The sequence below is a fragment of the Sinocyclocheilus grahami genome, unplaced genomic scaffold, assembly GCF_001515645.1.
Source record: "Sinocyclocheilus grahami isolate Dianchi unplaced genomic scaffold, SAMN03320097.WGS_v1.1 scaffold654.1, whole genome shotgun sequence".
Classification (NCBI taxonomy): Eukaryota; Metazoa; Chordata; class Actinopteri; order Cypriniformes; family Cyprinidae; genus Sinocyclocheilus; species Sinocyclocheilus grahami.
In genome coordinates this window covers 457,035-478,734 of record NW_015505833.1, presented here as the reverse complement: position 1 = coordinate 478,734, position 21,700 = coordinate 457,035, and the positions used below count along the sequence as shown (strand labels likewise).

The following is a 21,700-nucleotide window of genomic DNA, read 5'->3' as shown; positions in this document are numbered from 1 at the left end:
GAAGTTATTTCCCTTAGCCAGGAAATTAACGTTCTTAGAATTGACAAGAGAGTTGACCCTGAGAGGTCAGCTAAATATCTACAGTGGATCTAAAATATTCATAATTAATTATAACTAGTTATGATTAATTATTCATATTTCCCATGAGCTGATTCGTTACAGTAGAATGCAAAATGTTTCGATACAAGCATTTCAGTCAAATGTAATTTATGCAATATTTCAAACCTTTAACCCACTTGGGAATATCAACCCATGGCAACAGTTTAAAAGTAGCCCAATTCTGTGGAAAAAACGCGGACTTGGCAACCCTGCTTCCAACAAGAGCTGCAGGAGTCCGCTTTGACTGATCACAGGTTGAGAATAAGGAGAGATGACTGACAAGACCATGCTGGAGTATTGCTCAACAGATTCTGAGCTCATTGACAAATATCTGATGTACGATGTGCTCCCTTTACACAGAGTGCGTGTGATCGCGAAATAGGAAGTGAAAGTAAACAGCGCAAACGCTCATTCAAGAATATGTAAATACACCACATCCTGAGAGCAGCTCCCTGATGCGCCAAAATTATATACAATATTAGAGTGGACATGAAAATTGCGGGAGCGAAATACATGTTGGGTGAGCTGGCGGCAATGGTCAGAGATTCAGCGGGAGCGGGATTAAGAAAACTGCCGAATCCCGGACATTTTGGGCAATTAAGAAATCTCGGCCGGACACATTTTTGTAGGTCCAAAAAGAGGACATGTCCGGGGAAAAGAGGACGTATGGTCACCCTAATTTATAATCTATTGCTAATCGATGTATTCTTTTTAAACTAGCATATGGAACATATTTTCTGCCTCATTCTGTGACAAGAAGCCTCATCAGATCACAAAAGGAAGCATTGAAAATGAAACCGACAATGAAACCGAAACCAAATAGCGTTGAAACAGGAAGTGAAGTAAACGGAAGAGAATGACAAAATAACAGTCCACACTACAGAACATAAACCTGACAATAATGGCGCTTTTCCACTGCGTGGTACGACTCGGCTCGGTACGGCTCAGTATGGTACGGCACGGCTCGGTTTGCGTTTCCACTGCAGTTTAGTACCGCTTTAGAGTGGGCGGGATTATTCACATGTCGTTATAGTTGTGCCACCTCTACTGCCGCGACTCCTAAAAAAAACTTTCATTCCGCGTCGCCCCATCAAGCTCTCGCTGGATCCGCTCCTCTGCTATCAACGAGAGGAACGTCTGTACTTCCTCAACAGGGGGAACAGACACTTTTTGGTTGTTAAAAAAAGGTGCGCTCGTTCAAAACAGTTGCATTCGATCCTTCGCTGGCTGTGTTGATTTAAATCTAGCGGTTCTGTTGTGTTTGTGTCGCAAGTTCAGTGACGCAGGTAGTGACGATTCTCTCCGACCAATCCGTGATCAGCAGAGTTAACACGTCATGTTTTGGTAACGGTACGGTACGCTTGGAATCCCAACCACGGTGGTACTAAAAAAAGTACCAGGTACCAGGTACTGTACCCAGTGGAAACCCCCCCAAAAGTGAACCGTACGGAGCCGTACCGTGCCGTACCATGCAGTGGAAAAGCGCCATAAGATCGTTAGGCTATCGTAAGCCTATATGTATAACAGTTAGCCTAGTTGTAATCTGATTTTCTAATCTGACTGGACAAGAGACTTTCTAATGATATTTCCACCTGTGCGCGTTCTAGATGGCTGTCAGTCAGTGCAGTTACAGTGTTGCGCCACAAGGTGGTGGAAAGGGACTGTCATTCAACTACACGTTCAAAAACGCTGATTCATTCATTTAAAGAGAGACGTAATGAAACACGCTGCTGAAATCATTTTAACTTTGAGTGCCACTTTAGAAGGCTTAGCTGACCAGCTATGCGTAGATGCTAAGACAGAGATTTAGCTTTCCTTGGACATGACAACCTATTTTCACAAATATATATGACTCTGCCTGGAGGACAGACGCAAGTAATCGCACACGCTCAGTCGATCTCTCGCTCATTCACTGTCTGTTTAGGCTTGTTAAGTGCAAATCTACGGAGCCTCTGTACAAATCAGCATGGTACACATTATGTTATCATTACTAACTTGTTTAATATTCAGTCTACATGCATGAAGTGCAAAACGAGAAGGACATAACCTTACGAAAAAAGCAGTACACACTCAAAAATCGCGGTTCCTGCATTCCTCTGCGGTTTGCTCGTCAATAGCGCGATATTGCGGTTATCGCGACAGACCTATTTAATTGTTTGTTTTGGGATTTGTTTAAAAATTTCAAGTTAGTTTGATCATTTGACATATTTCAATTTTACAAAGAAATGTGCAGCATTTTGTTGGGGAAATAATAAAAGGACACCTTTTCATTTATAATTTGACTTAAATCTCATTTTGTTAAAAATAAAAATTGTGAGAAAATTGTATTATGAAATCAGTATCGTGAAGCGCTTCGCATCGTGAGTTGAGTGAATCGTTACATCCCTATAGGCTACTAGTTTTTGCTGTGGTATCAAAGAAGTATTCTGTTATTTAAATAATAAAGAACCATAATCATAATCTCAAAATCTGATATAATGCAATGTGATCCGAGCCGTGGGTTTTGTGATCCGTTGCACCGCTACTCTCTTGACTTGTTATTTGAAGAAAAAAGCAATCATTGAAGTTTTTAGTCATGCTGATTTATCCGCAGTGAAGTTCAGACGATGTTGTCTTGGGGTTTTTTTTATTCGGGCTACTTAAATTCATTTTGGGCTACCAAAATCTGAAGAATGTCTGCCCGAAGGGCTACCAGTGATTTAGAAATTTTGCGAGTCCTGGCGTTGATCCCTGGGCTGTCAAAAAAACAATATCGGTCGACCACTACCGTCCACACTAAATGACTGAAAACCACCATTGAGTGTTTGTAATAACTTCCGATTGTGATCGTATGTGTGTTTTGGCCATATAATGTTGCTGAAATATGTTATTTGTAGCTTATATCAGGCTAATCGCTACACCTGCTTAGCTTTTCTCATCTAAACACCCTGTATAGTTATGAAAATAGGCAGAATCCCATGAAAATCACATAAAACAATCATTGTCAAGTGGGCACTAATCATCTGACAAATGAACAAATACTGGTCTGGTGAAGGAATGTCATTTTTCAGAAATGTATGCATTTATAATTTGACTTAAATCTCATTTTGTTAAAAATAAAAATTGTGAGAAAATTGTATTATGAAATCAGTATCGTGAAGCGCTTCGCATCGTGAGTTGAGTGAATCGTTACATCCCTATAGGCTACTAGTTTTTGCTGTGGTATCAAAGAAGTATTCTGTTATTTAAATAATAAAGAACCATAATCATAATCTCAAAATCTGATATAATGCAATGTGATCCGAGCCGTGGGTTTTGTGATCCGTTGCACCGCTACTCTCTTGACTTGTTATTTGAAGAAAAAAGCAATCATTGAAGTTTTTAGTCATGCTGATTTATCCGCAGTGAAGTTCAGACGATGTTGTCTTGGGGTTTTTTTTATTCGGGCTACTTAAATTCATTTTGGGCTACCAAAATCTGAAGAATGTCTGCCCGAAGGGCTACCAGTGATTTAGAAATTTTGCGAGTCCTGGCGTTGATCCCTGGGCTGTCAAAAAAACAATATCGGTCGACCACTACCGTCCACACTAAATGACTGAAAACCACCATTGAGTGTTTGTAATAACTTCCGATTGTGATCGTATGTGTGTTTTGGCCATATAATGTTGCTGAAATATGTTATTTGTAGCTTATATCAGGCTAATCGCTACACCTGCTTAGCTTTTCTCATCTAAACACCCTGTATAGTTATGAAAATAGGCAGAATCCCATGAAAATCACATAAAACAATCATTGTCAAGTGGGCACTAATCATCTGACAAATGAACAAATACTGGTCTGGTGAAGGAATGTCATTTTTCAGAAATGTATGGTCATAGTCTATCCACTGGTTTCTCCTCCCACATTAATGAGATGTCTTTTAACTTATTTTTAGGGATGCACGATATATCGGCCACCATATCGGTATCGGCCGATAAATGCTAATTTTTTCTGTTATCGGTATCGGCCTGATAAGAAAATCTGGCCGATATCTTAAAGCCGATAAATAATGCATTATTTCCTTCAGAGACACTTCAGATGCGCGCTGTTCGTTTGCAGCCTTTTGTGCAATTGTACGTTGTAATATTGTGTTTATTTGATGTATATCTGATTTATCTCATATAGAATGCGTTTGGTTAAGTTAAAAGAGCGCTTCAGTTTACCGGTGATCATCTTTAGCTCAGCACACGCAGCTCAAACAGCAGTGCACAACATTAATAACTATGATTGGGAATGTCGTGTATATAACATTCTAATGAGAACATTATTATAATAAAACGTTGGGAATTCTTTGGGTTTAGTTGCCGTGTTTCAGCGCGTTGATATGGGAAGAGCGCATCCACAACAGGATCACACATTCTGACTATAGCACGCAATAACTGCATCATTTTGTACATATATAAGTTGTAATATTATGTTTATGTTGTATTAATATTAATCTCAGGATGCATTTCCTTGAGTTAAATAAGCTGCCAGCAAAACGCTTCAGTTTACCGTGTTCATTCAGCTCTTCAGCTTCAGCACGCGCAGCTCAACGGCTGCTAATTTAAACAGTGGTATTAATTTGTTACTTTTTCAAAATCATTGATACATTATTAATAACAACAACCACTTGTATTTTTCTCTTATTATTTTCATCAACAATATGGTTTAGTAATTAAAATCATTTAATTATTGTCCGTGCAGAGGCTATTCCGTTTTATTGATCTGTGGCGCATTCATTTTGATTCTTTACACGTGTAATGATGTCCAATGACTTGTTTGCATTATTTATGCATTATTTTATTTATTTGTAAGTCTTTTTTATGACTAAATTTGGTAATGGGAGAGTAAAAATATTTTTAAAACGTATACCGTTCAAACTAGGCTGCTTATGTTGAAGTGTTTGGGATGTGGCTTTTAATGATGAAACCTTTTTTGTAATCAGGCTCTCAAAAAGTATATAACAATTTGGATATAGATTTATCGGCCAACATATCGGTTATCGGCTTTCAAAAATAAAGAGTAATCGGTTATCGGTATCGGCCAAAATTTTCATATCGGTGCATCCCTACTTATTTTCATTGTCATTTATATTGATTTTCAGTAAATATTTATAATGCTGTCCTTGATAGCACATGTGCATCACTGAGATGTCTATTTGCATTTACATTTACATCTGCAAGACGTATTTTTTAGAGTGCAATACGTCTATAGGATGTTTCCTATCAGATGTCAAATAGACGTTTAGAAAATGTCTTTAAGATGATTAAGAATGTATGTAAAACTGGCATCTTAAAAGACATATATCAGATGTTTGTACACAGCAGATGCTTTTCAGATGATCTTTCAGAGCGATCTTTAACAGGCATCTTGCAGACATACGTGTGCTGGGTAGCATCATTTGTTAGCAGATGTCACTTGTTTGATATTTTGCATCTAGTTAACCTACATTCAGACATTTCTAAGGTTGAATGTTTATCCTTTTTGGGCCCATTTTATATAGGTTAAATGAAACACCATGAGAAAATCTAATGTTCATAGCTCGTGATCCAGTGTTTTTTGCGTCTCAGAATAGCTCAGTTCACAGTGAATGCAGTGAACTCCATTACTGCCTGTGCTCTGAGTTTAGCTCGCATCTGGGAACGCAGCAGGCACCGGTTACACTTTTTCACATTTGCATAATTTTCAACAGTTTAATGGGCAGATGATTACAGTATTTCACTAGATTTGTTATGAGATGCGTTGGTAAACCTGTTTTCATAGAAGCTGGAGTTTTCTGCCAAAATAAAATCTCAACTACAGTTCCGTCAAAATAAATCTCAAGGGTTTATCTCTTAAAAAGAAGGGCCTAAAATTAACAGACGGCCACAGAGAAAATACTGCACCGAATGCTCACTGTTCGCAATGCTCTAAATATTGGAAGAAAAATATGAATACTGGGGTGGAGTTTTATAGAGATATCTTTGAGGGGAACTGACTGTCTTCAGAAAAGTTTAGATGGTATTTTTTATCATCTTGCCTCTGTATAATGCACATTAAAGTAGTGTTTATAAGGCAGTGCTGCTTTGTAACCAAGTAAACGCTGTATTGCTGCTGTTCCAGAAGCGCCACCTGCTGTCAGAGAGTGAAATTGCATTCACATTCACCAGACGGGCTGTTTTGTTTCTTTCAGATGTTTTATGTTGCATAATTTCACAAAGCTAAAGTCGTACCATTCTGTTTTTGCTTCAAATGCTGAACTTATACAATCAAATTTAAATAAAAAACTGCTCATGCTACATGTGTGTAGCATCTCTGTTTGGATCGTGCAAATGCGGTGGTTATCTCTAATTTCAAATGGCTACAGATATATATGTTATTAAATATGTTTAGTTGTTGTAGTAGTAGCAACTGCTCGATTTTGCAAAAAACAGTTTCATGGCCGGGAAAAAAATATTTACAATACAATTTACAATTCATTGTATTTAAAAGACTTTTGAAACTATGAGGAATAAATACAGCACGAGTTCTACGATCTTAATCTCACTTCATCAGCTGTCTGTATGCCTGCACAATATCAAATTTGAGTTGCTTTATGTAAGCTCTTTGTATTATGGTATTGTTGCATTCTAATACATCTTTTCCCTGTTTTCTTCTTTTCTTTGTGCAGCGGATGCCAATCACAGGCTGAATCTCTTCTACCTCGCTAATGATGTCATTCAGAATTGCAAAAGGAAGAACGCTATTATTTACCGAACCACCTTCGCTGAGGTGCTGCCAGACGCCGCCCTGCTGGTCAAGTTAGTGAATCACATGTTTGTGCATCTATTTGATTAGTACAGAAGTAGTGACATTCTATGCTGACTCTCTGTGTGTTTGTAGGGATGCTAAAGTGTGTAAGTCAGTGGACAGGATCTTCAGTATTTGGCAGGAGCGGAACGTTTATCCTGAGGAGCTGATCTCTGAGCTGAAGGCCAGTCTGCAGAAGAAAGAGAAGGAAAAGGAAAAGGAAAAAGAAAAGGAAAAGGAAAAGGACAAGGAGAAAGTGAAAGAGCAACAGCCTTCTCCTGGTCAGTTTCTGAGGTGTACGCTTCCAGTCTCAATGCTGGATTCAAGTCTAATGCAGAGATTTTTAAACTTCTTAATGTCTAAATATAATCATCTTAAAGGGAATCCACTTCCTAAAAAATTAAGACAACTGCATTTGCTTGTATAAATATTTTTGAATATTTAGGATGGTATCACCTGAACACACGGTAGTCACATTGTCTTGTATTAAGCTGAAATGTCTTATGTTTTTGTCAATTGTAGCTCTTATATTGTTTACCCTGTGTTTGCAGTGTAAATAGCCTTGTTGCTAACAAATAAACAGTAAAAAAAAAAAAAGTTTGTATAAAATAAAAATTTCTAAAATTAAGTAATCGGTTTGTATTTGCCATCGTAATAAAGACATAACAATTTAGTAATATTACCTTATGAAATGATCTGGAACAACATTTGCAACATTAATAAATTTGTTATTTACTTTAATATTCTTAAATACCAGCAGCCATATGGTTTGCGAAGAAACCTTTATGTGACCAAATATTAATAAAGAGTGCATATCTGAACAAATAGCTATCCAATAAATCATGCATTAATGCATTAAGTGACCAAGTGTAAAAAATAATTTCTTAAAATAACTTGACCCTGTGTTTTCTTTTTTTTTTCTTTTTTGCAGCCCCAGTCAACCCCAAAACTGCTCTGAAGTCTAAAATTGTTGCAGAGTTTGTAGTAAGTCATGATCTGTCTTTAGGTTCAATTAAACTTTTCCCCTATTATAATTATTACGCTAATAATTAATGTATTTTCTTTGTCAGCCACATGATTTTGTAGAGCGGTTAATATCTTACAAGAACTCTCTGGACGAGAGTGATTTAAGAGAGAAGCAGCTAACTGCTCTCAGAGTAGACGTCTGCAGCACCGAGGCCCTCAAAAGGTTAAAAGGTAATGAAATATTTCCCAAAAACAGCACTATAGAACTGTTTAGAGAGAGGTTTTTCAAACTGTCTACTTACATCCATAGACAAAGCAGGAGGGAATAAGTTCTCGAAGGACTTTGAGGAGGGAAGCACAAAGCTGCAGGAATTTGTGACGTTCATGGAGGGCCAGATAAAAGCAGGACCCCCGCTGCTGGAGGTGCTGGGAAACGCAGATATCTTTTATGAGATGCAATACAAAGAGGTCAAAATTGTTGCCAATGTGAGTCAACTTTGATGCCTTGATAATATATATGTTCATAAGATTTGTGAACAAGGTTGTTTTGCCAAACACCACTAACTACACAAAAATATATGAAAAAATCTGCTCTCTGAGGTTAGACTTCTGTTCATCAACCAAGAGGGCGTGGGTAATGGCTGATGTTAGTTTCGTAGCCAAATATTGGCCTTTTGATTTACCATTAATCATGTATCCTCATATTGTGCTTCTGTCAATCCCCTCACTGCTTCCCGTAGGCGTATAAAGCTTTCGCCAATCGCGTCAGTAGCCTGAAGCGTAAGCTGGATGCTCTGAAGGCCACATTGCCCTGTCTGGATGATTCTCCCATCCCTTCCCCCTCTGAGGACGCCCCGTCCCCCACCGGCTCAGAGTCGCCCTTCCATGGCATGAGTTCCAGGATCGGTTCGGGAAGTGGGGATGGAAACGGAGGGAAAGGTTTGGAGCAACAGAAGGACAACAGAGACATAGAGGACATGGACATGTCTGAGGAAGAGGAAACGGCGGCAAATGCTGGAATCATTGGTGAGAGAAAGCAGAGGAGAAATTAAATTAATAAATTCAGATGTCACAAATGTAACATATAACTGACATCGTTCTTTGTCCTCTAGTTGACGAGAGGAAAGAGAAGTCACGTCTTCCATCTGTATCCAAGATGACAAATGCAGCTACAAAAAGCTCCCAGATTACCGCTTCTAAACCATCCCAGGTTTTGGCAACTCCCACAAAGACAGTGTCTGGGTCATCAACCAGTCAAACACCTCCTTCGAACACCACACCCATTACCACGACACCTGTACCTGCCCAAGTTGTTAGCCCCTCCCCCCTGCAGGTGAACTTGGCCAATGTAGATCTGGGCAAGATCAGCTCCATTCTGAGCTCTATCTCCAATGCAATGAAGACCACTGGTGAGTTTCCTATTTGGAGAGCACAACAGACAGGTTCCGGAAGTAAAAATACCATTCAAATATGTTGTTTTTATGTTTAGAATGATAAATACAACCTTCTCATTATTTGCCAATGTTCACCCTACTGTACTAAAAGCCAAGGCCGCTGAAAGAGTTTGAGAAGAGCTGTAGGTCATAACAGTGTTTTTTTCTTTCTCAACACCCAGGTGTCAGCCCTGTGTCCCGTCCTTCCCCTGGCACACCTACCACACCCTCCAACCACGCCTCCTCCTCCAAAGCCCCTCCTTTGACCCCTGGCAGCATTCCCTCATCCAATCCTCTGGCTAGCATCTTGTCCAAAGTGGATTTCTCCCCCGAGAACATTCTGAATGTTCTCACAAAAACACAGACTCACAGCCCCAACCTGCAGAGTAGGACACATTACTTGTACACTATTGATTTCTGATCTGTTTGTCAAGATGGGGGAACCTGTTTGAACGAGTAATTACTTTGATATTTATTAACTCTCTATCTTGCAGGTTTGTCTTCTCTCCTTTCATCAGCGCGTTCAGGCACTCTCACTACTCCAGACCCTGTTCCATCTTCACCTGCCTCTTCATCTTCAGCTGTCACCACAGCTGCAGCGACCTCCACCACAACCACCCCAACAACGCCAAAGGTCCTAAAGGCCACGGGCAACAATTTCAAGCGAGAAACTGAGCGAGAGAAAGGGAGAGAGTGGGAGAAGGAGACGGTGAAAGAGAGGGAAAGAGAGAAAGAAAGAGAACAAGATAAGAAAGAGAGAGAGAAAGAAATTGAGACCGAGGCTGTGGTAATGCCCAGCCTGGAATCGAAGATCAATAGTTTCCTGCAGGGGAATCCTGGTTTCAGTGCTCTCGGACTTGGCTTAGACGACGTAGGCAGCAATAGCCCTCTCCTTGTTGGTGGAGACAATCTGGATGGCACCCCTGTCCGAGATGAGAGTGGTAGCACACCCACCCAAGATGAAATTATGGACTCACCCCATGTACTCAGTGAGCCTCAGAGTGCAGGTCTGTCTGGAGGTCGTAACCTTTCACCTACAGCCTATCACAGTGACCCCTGGGATGCCGTGATCACTCCACGAGAGGCTCTGGGAGAAAATGAGCGGAAAGACAGGGATTACCGCACACCACCACCCTCACGACTTGCCGCCTTTAGCACAAGTGTGACTAAACCAGTCAAGGCCATGACTAAAACCAAAGAGGAAGAAGGGCTGAAGAGAAAAGTACCAGGTTTGAACATTCCATCAGCTGCCATGGTGCAGGATCAGAAGATAAAGGCAAAGATGGATGGTGAGGGAGAGAAAAGTGCATCCTCCCGTAGGCCAAGTAAAGGATCTTGCGACGGGACGAAAGACAAGGAAAGGAAAGCTTCAGCTGACAATGGAGACCACTACCATCGCATTGAGACTGTTGTTACTTCATCCTCCAGTGAAGGAGCACCAATCGAAACCCATGATTATGGTAACCGCATCCAGACAGTGGAAAGCATCCGCGTGGTTGGAAGAGTACAGAGAAGAGGAAGCAGTGCTGGTTCTAGAGTGGGTGGGGCCTGGTATGAAGAGGAGGAATTTATGGAAGCCCCGCCTCCACACCACCCTGGTAGTCGTGGCCATGAGAATTCTGAGGAGTTGGGAATGGTCCCTCCTCTTCCTCCTCCCCCTCTTCCTGCTCACCTTCCACCCCCTTTGCAGTATCCACCGCCACCCTATGCAAACGAAGACCCCACACGACCTTCTCATGGCATTCCTCAACACCATCCTCCCCCTCCATTTTTTCCCTCTTCCATTCCTCCAGTCCCACCACCCCATCCTCCCATCCCTCAAACCCTACCTCCTTCCAGAGACTTCCCCCTTTCCTCAAACTCCACTGTTATGGTTGGTGGTGTCCTTGTACCAATAGACCGAGTTCTACCCTACCCACCTGCCAACCTCCATCCTGATGGAGCGGGGCATGGAAGTAGCGGTGGCAGTGCCCCTCCTAGAGGTGGCAAACCCCAACTCCCTTCCTTGTTAGGAGATCCCCCTCGCCCAGGCACGGTGAAAGAGCAGTTCGTCTTGCGCCACACCCCACCTCTTCACCGTCCTGGCACCCCGGGAGTTCCTCCACCCCTCCTGGGCAGAATTCGAGAGGGACCCAGTCCCACACCACCATCACCCTCTACCCCAACCACACCTACTCCTCCATCCCCAGCTGGGGAACCCCATCCTCATTTGTCTATTCCCAACCGCCTACCCATCAACACCCCGAATCAGAGACCCCGCCGCCCTTCCCCTCCTCTGCCCCTCCTCCAATTACCAAACCAGCATCACGCGCGTCGTTCCCCACAGTTTCCCAGAGGTTCCCTGCCCCTACCGCCCCCCTCCCGTAACCGTGAACCCCTCCTACCTGGGACAAAGCGTCCCACAGGTAGTTTCAGCGGTGGGCCTTTCAACCCACCCAAAAGACCGTTCTTGCCCCCTCGATATTAGCATCTTAGAATGAGTGCTAAATGCTCTGCACAACCTGAAATAGGCAGTGTAGCAAGCTAGCATCACCTGCGAATTGCAGCGTGAGACGTATACTGCATGTAAATACACATGCACTGACACGCCCTGCCCCAGAGCAGCCACGTTACAGCACTGCTCTTCTCAAGTTTTCAGATACTCTAAAGATGAACTAGGAGGAGGAGAATGTGGAGATCCAGAAACATCCATGGAATATGAAGGAAGGCAAAAGGTGGTTATCCTGTTCAATTGGTGTAATGTGAGAGAGCGGTTATGGAGTGTATGAGTGTGTGTGTGATATATGAATGACTTGTAAGTGGATACGCAGATTATTTCTTTCCTTCCAGTAACTGTTCCTTCACTTCTCCACCCTATAACACTTGCTTTTCTAATTCTTCCCATGTAAATACTTGTTTCTGCTGTTGACAGGTTACAGATTACTGTTTTCTGTCTGTGAAACCTCTGTTACTCTTTCACTTTGAGCGCAAAACCAGTGGATTTCAACTGTGTTTTATTCCTGAGTGATTACATTATTGACAAAGATGTAATTCTAGGCAACCATGATGGCTTGTAGTGATCCTTAAGCTTCATAAAGCAAAAATACAGCCACTTTATAAACCTTCACCAAGATGTGAAGATTTTGGCTCACATTGCATATAAGCTAACCAAGTGTTCAAGGCATAACTACTCGGTAGTTTCTGAGTGCTTTTCAAGAGCTCTTTGCGTGTTTTTTTTTTTTTTTTGCTTCATAGAGTTCCTACATGTATTCTGATTAATAAAAGCATTGTGTCTAGAAATATTATTGAAAGGAAGGAGACTGTTCTTTACAGACTGTTCTTTTCAAGAACAAATGTACCTGGATTGTTTTCTGTCATTTTGTTTTTACTTAAAAGCAGTTCTGTTCAGTCTTATAACTTGATGTCCAACCTTTTCAGGAATGTGCAGAGCTTGAAATCACAACTCTGAATTTTAGGTTCAAATGAAAGTTGAGGAAAGAATTAGTTTGGTTGAATTATTCTAAATTTCCCATTGAATCTGAAATGTTAATCTAAGTCAGTTCTTTGTCTCTAGGATTTAAGATTATGACAGTTTAACCCTTTATCATGTACACACGACTGAAAATGTGTGTTTCTGTCTTTGTGTTCTACACAAGCCACACTTTCATGCATTGCATTTTCAGAATGCATTGTTCCTAAAACTAAATCAAATACTACATCCTTTCACAACAATGTTGATGCACTGCTTTTCAAAAAACAAATGTTTGACAACTTAAATGTGAATACAACCTGTACATCATTGTAGTTTGCATGCATTGTGTAAGAACAAAATAGTTGAAATGTTTCCTTCAAGTGCAGAAATGTTGAATATTTGAGGAGCGTGGTTTGGTGTCTTCATTTGGACAACATGTGCATTCATTGTAGAGTGTTTTACACAAGGAGTATTTCAAAGAACCTACACACTTATTTAACAGTATTTGCAGTGCCAGCTTTGTTGCACATCAACATGTTATGCACAAGCAATGAAATTCATAATGAATCTGCAGGATGCTTAAATGCAGTGAGTCTTCAGTGGTGACAGAAATGTGAAATTGTGAGCCACTCCTTCAGTTCGATCAACTTCTATGCGTTTTGTACCAGCTGCACCACAGGTTTACTTCTCAAATTTGCAGTAAAATCTGGTTTCATTCAGTCATATCAAAGGTACAGATAGCTGTCCGGATAGACTGGTTAATCAAACTAATGTACAGCACTATTCTCAGAAAACAAAACCTTGAAGTGCCTAATTGTTCTGCAGCAACCTTCAAACAGGCGCAACGGGACCATATCAATTTTCTTTGCAAATACAGAGTTTGTTTTCTATTGGTAAATGCAGGCTTGAGTTTTGTGGCCCCACAGTAATGATATTGATGATTGATGGTAAGCTCTGTATTAAGAAACTGAACAAACAGCAAATTTAAACAACTGTGTTTACATCTCCCAAGTTCTGTTTTTTTCTTTTCTTTTGCATTTATATTCCTGACACTTATCCTTCCAGAGGTTAGGGACAACACAGAGTAGACTAGTAATTTCTCCACACCAACGACATATCGTGTTGTTGTGGTGTATTCCTATCCACTAAAAGGGAATTCTGCACACATATCCAGCTAAGCATCATCAGATGTCATGTCAATTGGAGGAGATCCTCATTTTTCACATTGGAATCCTTAATGATCACTGAAATTGTATGTGCTTCCAAACATTGTCACAGTATTGTATAGTTTATTTAATGTCACTGATGATGATCAGTGATTACTTGATTGTGGTGTTCATATCTGGAAAGAAACAAAATTGTGCACTTGTTGAATTTGGCTTAGTTTTGTAAATTTAGCAATCCTCCGGCAGGGAAGGGTCACTCATTTTCCCCAATGTTAGGCTTTTCACTGACCAGTAGATCATGAAAATATAAAACACTCGCTGTACACTCTCAGAAAGGAAAAAGAGGTACATAATTGTACTTAAAGGTACATATTAATACCTAAAAGTAACAAAAATGTACCTTTAAAAAAAACAGCATTTTTTGAGAGTGTACCTTTAAGTTTACACTGTGTTTGCACAGAACTAAAGACAGCTAATGATGAAGGACTGTGGTTTAATACAATGCAAACAGATACCAAAATCAGATTTACACATTTGCTTTGTGTCTGAAACACACTTATGTGCGTTAACTGTTCAATACAGCGAGTCAGATTACTGAGCTTCAAATGTTACTGCATAGTAAACATTTTTAACTCTTGTTTATCTATAGTGAATGCTCCTATCAATACTGTGTCCTTCAGGAGACAGCACGCATTAGTGCACTAGTTATCAATTAGACATATAAAAGTGTGTTGTGCATTTCGTCTCTAGGATGCTGTAGCAATAACAGGGTGGTGTAGTGAGTGCACGTGCTCAGGCAACTGGAGACACAAGTGATGGAGCAGAGGGGTTTAACTTGAGCTTGTTTCTCTAAATATATATTTTCTTTTGCTTTGGTTCGATATAGTGTTGCGTTCATAAACCTGCACCGTTGTCTGTTTTTCCAGTCCTCCGTGAAGTCCGTGTATTTGGATGTGGCGTGTGTTCGCATGCAGGAGAGTGCTCTCAGTTAATGTGTTTTCTTACGCACTGAGCGGACGCTCGTGACGCACGTCTGGCTTCGCTTCTCATTGGTTGTTGCGCACACAGAGCCCGCCCTCCTTCGAATTTTTCGGCGAATCGGGGCTCTTGTTCTGTGACGGTGTAGTAGTTCCGGGAAAATGGCGGCCCGCTGAGAGAGGGCAACGTTTGGTGTTTGTAGGAGAAACCACGAGCCGTAGCTTTGCGTGAAATGTTCGTGGCTGTGTTGTGGAGGCGGCGCGTCTGTCAGGCGTTGGTCCGCGGCAGCAGAAGCTACGGGAAGGTGTGCAGGACTGATGGAGATGATGCAGTGATGCTCAGTGTGACACAATCATCTGACTGACTCGTTTTAGGCTGTCTTTGCTTAACATAGCTTTTGTATAAAGCGATAATGCAAGTTCTGGATACATTTTGAACTATAACTTTTGTGTGTATGCATGCATTTTATGTATTGTGCATTGTTTTGGTTTTTATGTATTTTTTTATTTATTGTACATGTGTTCATATCTGCAGATATGAAAAGCTCTCTGTGAAGACTAGTGTAGTGTAAATTGTACAAGTACAGATTCATGTCAGACCACATGTATTCATTTTAATCTCGGGCAGAAAACACATCTAATTCAAGGCAGTATTATAAGAAGTGTGACTGCTCTTCTGAATCATCTCAGAGCATGCTGGAGAACATGATCATCAGGTTTAGTTCAGTGCTGCTGTCATTAAAGCAAAGGAGACACTGACCATTCAAATTCATTTTTAGTTCAATTCTTAATTCTAATTCTGGTTGGTAATTCGTAATGTAATTAACGCAGCATATTTTCAGTAGTGGTCTCAGATTTGTGGGCCTCACTGTATGTTGTTATGAAAGATTCAGTATGTGGTCAGTCTGATCTATTTATGCCATTGATACCAATTAATTTAGTTCTCTGATCTTGAGGTATTACTTTTTTCTTTTCTTTTTTTTTTTCCAAAGACGGGTTTAAAAGTCATAAGGCTCGTATTACCCCACTACTTAAGAAACCGACCCTTAACCCATCTCTTTTAGAGAACTACAGACCGGTTTCCCTTCTACCTTTCATTGCAAAAACACTTGAACGAGTTGTTCAACCAAGTCTCAGCCTTTCTCACACAGAACAACCTCCTGGACAGCAACCAGTCTGGCTTCAGAAGTGGACATTCGACCGAGACTGCCTTGCTCTCAGTTGCTTCCAAGTCTTCTATACTTATCTTGCTGGATCTGTCCGCTGCTTTTGACACGGTTAACCACCAGATTCTCCTGTCAACCCTATTGGAAAATGGCTTCTCAGGAACCGCACGCCAGTGGTTTGAGTCTTACCTCTCAGATAGGTCCTTCAAAGTATCTTGGAGAGGTGAGGTGTCCAAGTCACAACATCTAGCTACTGGGGTGCCTCAGGGCTCAGTACTAGGACCTCCCTTTTAGACTTGCACTCTATGCATTTGCTGCTTGTATTCTATCTATTTTCTTTTCATTTATTATATTATTTAAAACCCCTTGCTACGTGTACTGTGTTAAGCTAACGGAGACTTGTTCTAGCACTTGCATATCATTGCTCTTTTGTTGATTTTGATTGCTTCCAGTGTCCTCATTTGTAAGTTGCTTTGGATAAAAGCGTCTGCTAAATGTAAAGTGTGCGTGTGATTAAATACCTCAGTTTAGTACAGTTGTAAAGTTTGTCTGAGACTACAGAATTCCAGTGGTTTATCTCCAGCCCTCCCTCATATTTACCTCTGAGGTAGTGCTTGCACAGTGACTGGTTACATGCTCTCTCTCTGTTCCAGCTGCATCCGTCTGCCTGTCAGACCCAGCGCTTGCGGATCTTACAGTCTCTCTGTGATCGGCTTGCGACTGAAGCTGCTGAGGAGCACAAGGCATCGAGAGCGGATCTGACCATCCGATTGGCTGACGGCCGGACGGTCAAAGGGTCAGCTGGTGTGACCTCGCCGTTACAGATCGCCAAGAGTGAACGGTAAATATAAGCCTCCTGACTTGCTGTGAACCGTACTTTAGAGCAGTAATTGTCAACCTTTTTGACTCGAAGGTCTCGCATTGTCCCAACACAATTTTCAAAGCCCATATATATATATAAAATTTTAATAAAAACATTTATTAATATTAGTCATATTCTTTGTATTGATATATTAATTTGAATTATTTTAAGTTAAGTTAAGTTATACTAAGTTTGGTGAAGGCCCCCAGATGAGGGAAAAAATAAATAATTTAATGAAATTGTAAATAAAACAGATTATAAATAAAACAGTCTTTCTACTACTTTTTAGTTTTTATCCTGTTTTCACTCAGTTTTTACTCATTGCTAGTATATTTCTCAGATAATTTGGTAAATCCTACACCAATATTTTTATTTATTGCTGATTTCACTCAGAAATTGCTAGCAAAGTTCACAGATAATTAAGTAAATCCTACACCAATATTTTATTTTCTATTTTTATTTTCATATTTTGTATTTTAAGTGCTGCTTTGGACTGTTGTTACTAATGATTAGTTCTGCCATAATGTGAGTATCTTCTTGTATGTTTGTATGTATCTTGTTTTCACTCAGCTTTCACTCATTGCTAGTATATTTCACAGATAATTGAGTAAATCCTGCACCAATATTTTTATTTATTTATTTATTTTTTGCTGTTCACTCAGAAATTGCTAATAAATGTCACAGATAATTAAGTCCTACACCAATATTTGTATTTATTTATTTATTTTTGCTGTTTTCACTCAGAAATTGCTCAATTTCAGAGTTAATTAAATCTTACACCAATATTTTTTATTTAATAAAAATTTTTTTTTTTTTGCTGTTTTCACTCAGAAATTGCTAGCAAATTTCACAGATAATTAAGTAAATCCTTCACCAATATTTAATTTTTATTTTTATTTTCATATTTTTTATTTTAAGTGCTGCTTTAGACTGTTGTTACTAATTGTTAGTTCTGCCATAATGTGTGTATCTGTGTGTGTTTGCAGTGTTAAAGGTGCAGTGGCGAGCAGAGTGAATGGAGCTCTGTGGGACCTAAGTCGCCCTCTTGTGGAGGACTGTGAACTGCAGCTGCTGGGTTTTGACTCGCTGGAGGGGAGACAGGTGCCAGCTTTTGAGTCTCAAAGAGTTAACTCTCAATAACATGTCTGAATAATATTTCACCCTAAAAACATAAATATCAAATAATAATAGTTTTCTAATATTTGATGCTGATGTTGAATAGTATGATGTTGTTATTTTTTATCTATTTCATAAGCTTTATTTGATAGATTCTGGGCATGTTTTGCTGTGATTGACAGTGAGTGTGTCTGTGCTGTAGGTGGTGTGGCGCACCGGAGCGTGTGTGTTAGCGAGTGTGATGGAGAATCTCTTCAGCGCTCGCGTGTGTCGAGAGGGAGTCTCTGACACGGGCCTGTACTGTGATTACCAGCTCCAAAACAAGTAAACACCGTCTGTTCCCTTTCCAGCCCCTGATGTGAGCCAGTAGTCGACTGTACTTTACCTGCTGTTTATTTGAGATGCTTTAAACTAAGTAGTGACATCTAGCTGAGCTGCAGTGCTGTGTGTGTCGTAGCGCTCTCTCTCTGTTGGACGTGGAGCAGAGGTGTAAGCAGATGGCAGCTGGGAAGATTCCCGTCATCAAGCTCGAGGCCACGGTACAGGACCTGAAAGAGATCTTCCAGGTCAGCCTGTCCTCTAGCTTTTGCCCTTTACAGTGTTCTTCAACCCATGGTTTGTTCCTTTTGTAAATTCGTTTTCCTTACACTCCCACATGTAGATAAAGAGTGAAAAAAGATAGTCAGAAACTCACTGTAATCTAGGGTTGCATGATTTGCCTAGATTTGAAAAAAGAGTTCTGCAGTGTCACAAGGCGGCGCTTCAGAGTTCAGACTGCTTCAAAGTGATTCTCAGTCAATGAATAGCGCACATTTATGCCAAGCGATTGCTTATGAACTCAAGTTGATGAATTATGATAATGTCTACTTTATGATATTTATATAATAGGTTTTAAACTGCTGTAAGTATGCATATTTTAGCCTGCAATAGTATAGATATTTCAAAATAAGAGTCCCGGTGTATTTCGGGGTTGTTTATAATTAAAAGTCACACTTAAACTTATTGGTATTTTGGTTACACAATAAATTGTATTTAGTTTAATTTCCATTGAATTGATAGTAAACAATTGTAGTTTCTGGCTGGGATGCTTCCCCCGCAGGAAGAAAAGACTAGGAACATTATTTGTGTAGCGGATCAGCTCATGGGGAAATATGAATAATTAACCATAACTAGTTATAATTAACTATTCATATTTTAGATCCACTGTAGATATTTAGCTGACCACTCAGGGTCAACCGTCTTGTCAATTCTAAGAACGTTAATTTCCTGGTTAAAGGAAATAACCTTCTTACTGTACAATTCTATAAGTTTGTAACGTAAATCTGCATGATTATTGACTCCGGTTATGAGTAAACAATGAACACGTCAAGTGTGATACAAGTAAGGTTTTATTAACTACATAAACACTTAAACTAGTCTAACATACCACATAAACACATTAAGCCGGTCTAACATACACACACACACACATATTTGATAGATTCTGGGCATGTTTTGCTGTGATTGACAGTGAGTGTGTCTGTGCTGTAGGTGGTGTGGCGCACCGGAGCGTGTGTGTTAGCGAGTGTGATGGAGAATCTCTTCAGCGCTCGCGTGTGTCGAGAGGGAGTCTCTGACACGGGCCTGTACTGTGATTACCAGCTCCAAAACAAGTAAACACCGTCTGTTCCCTTTCCAGCCCCTGATGTGAGCCAGTAGTCGACTGTACTTTACCTGCTGTTTATTTGAGATGCTTTAAACTAAGTAGTGACATCTAGCTGAGCTGCAGTGCTGTGTGTGTCGTAGCGCTCTCTCTCTGTTGGACGTGGAGCAGAGGTGTAAGCAGATGGCAGCTGGGAAGATTCCCGTCATCAAGCTCGAGGCCACGGTACAGGACCTGAAAGAGATCTTCCAGGTCAGCCTGTCCTCTAGCTTTTGCCCTTTACAGTGTTCTTCAACCCATGGTTTGTTCCTTTTGTAAATTCGTTTTCCTTACACTCCCACATGTAGATAAAGAGTGAAAAAAGATAGTCAGAAACTCACTGTAATCTAGGGTTGCATGATTTGCCTAGATTTGAAAAAAGAGTTCTGCAGTGTCACAAGGCGGCGCTTCAGAGTTCAGACTGCTTCAAAGTGATTCTCAGTCAATGAATAGCGCACATTTATGCCAAGCAATTGCTTATGAACTCTAGTTGATGAATTATGATAGTCAACTTTATGATATTTATATAATAGGTTTTAAACTGTTGTAAGTATGCATATTTTAGCCTGCAATAGTATAGATATTTCAAAATAAGAGTCCCGGTGTATTTCGGGGTTGTTTATAATTAAAAGTCACACTTAAACTTATTGGTATTTTGGTTACACAATAAATTGTATTTAGTTTAATTTCCATTGAATTGATAGTAAACAATTGTAGTTTCTGGCTGGGATGCTTCCCCCGCAGGAAGAAAAGACTAGGAACATTATTTGACACGTATTATTCAATATACAGATTTTACTAGTATCCAGGCCGCCGCCGCCTTCCGCTCTGGAAGTCTATAGCAGCCCATAGAGCAGCTTGTGGGAAAGTTATGAAATTTGGCGCACAGATAGAGGACAGTCTGATCGGTCACCATAGCAAGTTTGGAGTCTCTAACTCAGACCCTCTAGCACCACCAACAGCTCAAAGTTGCACTTACAGTGGGGCAAATAAGTATTTGATACACTGCCGATTTTTCAAGTTTTCCCACTTACAAAGAATGGAGAGATCTGTAATTTCCATCGTAGGTACACCTCAACTGTGAGAGACTCTCTCCATTCTTTGTAAGTGGGAAAACTTGAAAAATCGGCAGTGTATCAAATACTTATTTGCCCCACTGTATATTTATGCTAATAACTTTTGAGCCATAAAGTTTCTTGGCTCATGCCGCGTCAAATGGACACCAAAATTTTAAATTCCATGGGTCAAGATTTTTAGGGATTTTTTTAATAGTTTGAAAAAAAATTTCGAACTTGTCCTAGACGGTTTGTCTGATTTTCACCAAAATTGGCTCAGCTCATCTTCAGTACCAAAATTTTAAATTCCATGGGTCAAGATTTTTAGGGATTTTTTTAATCGTTTGAAAAAAATTTCAAACTTGTCCTAGACGGTTTGTCTGATTTTCACCAAAATTGGCTCAGATCATCTTCAGACAATGCTGGCAAAAAGTTACAGATTTCGTGTTGACAGACAAAACCGTTTTTGTATAGCACCGCAACAAATTTGAGGCATGATGCCAGACTACGTCTGAGGCTGTATCTCAGCAAAGCTTTGACATATTGACACCAAACTGTGTGTGTGCCATTGTCACCTCACACAGAACACACCACATCGATTTGATGACACCGCCACCTATTGGTCAAAAGTGATAAGCCATTAAATCATATTACTAGTGGATGTATTTGATTTTTCAGGCATTTTGACTAAAATGGCTTCAATTACTCATTGCTGCAGTTGGTCTGATGTTTTGCTTCTGTAGTGCTTGGCCCCTTAATTACTGCTTGCAGCTATATTTGTTGTTGTTGTTACTAAATAAATGCAAAAATTACTATATTTTTTACATTTTAACTGTAATATTTCAATATTTATGGCTGTCTTAAAGGCACTGTAATATTTTTTTATTAAAATATCCAAAAACCAATAGAACAGTGTTATATATTTTGCTGACTTGTGTGCTTACATTATCCCAAATGTTT

The 21,700-nt window shown here is 40.1% G+C and overlaps 2 protein-coding genes across 7 annotated transcripts in view; both read left to right on the top strand.

Annotated features, from left to right (window-relative positions):
• Positions 1 to 11,749, top strand: part of rprd2b (regulation of nuclear pre-mRNA domain containing 2b) — a 37,742-nt gene extending 25,993 nt beyond the window's left edge. The window contains exons 2-11 of one of the 3 annotated variants that reach the window (XM_016242301.1): positions 6,749 to 6,878; positions 6,961 to 7,075; positions 7,118 to 7,148; positions 7,799 to 7,851; positions 7,938 to 8,064; positions 8,144 to 8,319; positions 8,574 to 8,859; positions 8,946 to 9,242; positions 9,449 to 9,652; positions 9,761 to 11,749. In XM_016242301.1, the coding sequence (XP_016097787.1) occupies positions 6,749 to 6,878; positions 6,961 to 7,075; positions 7,118 to 7,148; positions 7,799 to 7,851; positions 7,938 to 8,064; positions 8,144 to 8,319; positions 8,574 to 8,859; positions 8,946 to 9,242; positions 9,449 to 9,652; positions 9,761 to 11,733 (3,392 nt within the window). In that variant the 3' untranslated portion in view covers positions 11,734 to 11,749. Of the gene's footprint in view, positions 1 to 6,748; positions 6,879 to 6,960; positions 7,149 to 7,798; positions 7,852 to 7,937; positions 8,065 to 8,143; positions 8,320 to 8,573; positions 8,860 to 8,945; positions 9,243 to 9,448; positions 9,653 to 9,760 lie in introns of all 3 variants that reach the window. The other 2 variants (XM_016242300.1, XM_016242302.1) reach the window with 2 other exon arrangements.
• Positions 11,750 to 11,913: 164 nt separating this feature from the next.
• The window catches only part of tars2 (threonyl-tRNA synthetase 2, mitochondrial), a 22,443-nt gene continuing 12,656 nt past the window's right edge, over positions 11,914 to 21,700 (top strand). Inside the window, exons 1-5 of one of the 4 annotated variants that reach the window (XM_016242304.1) lie at positions 11,914 to 11,980; positions 16,680 to 16,867; positions 17,875 to 17,989; positions 18,207 to 18,328; positions 18,462 to 18,570. In XM_016242304.1, the coding sequence (XP_016097790.1) occupies positions 11,957 to 11,980; positions 16,680 to 16,867; positions 17,875 to 17,989; positions 18,207 to 18,328; positions 18,462 to 18,570 (558 nt within the window). In that variant the 5' untranslated portion in view covers positions 11,914 to 11,956. Of the gene's footprint in view, positions 11,981 to 14,994; positions 15,166 to 16,679; positions 16,868 to 17,874; positions 17,990 to 18,206; positions 18,329 to 18,461; positions 18,571 to 19,538; positions 19,657 to 19,789; positions 19,899 to 21,700 lie in introns of those variants that run through there. The other 3 variants (XM_016242305.1, XM_016242303.1, XM_016242306.1) reach the window with 3 other exon arrangements.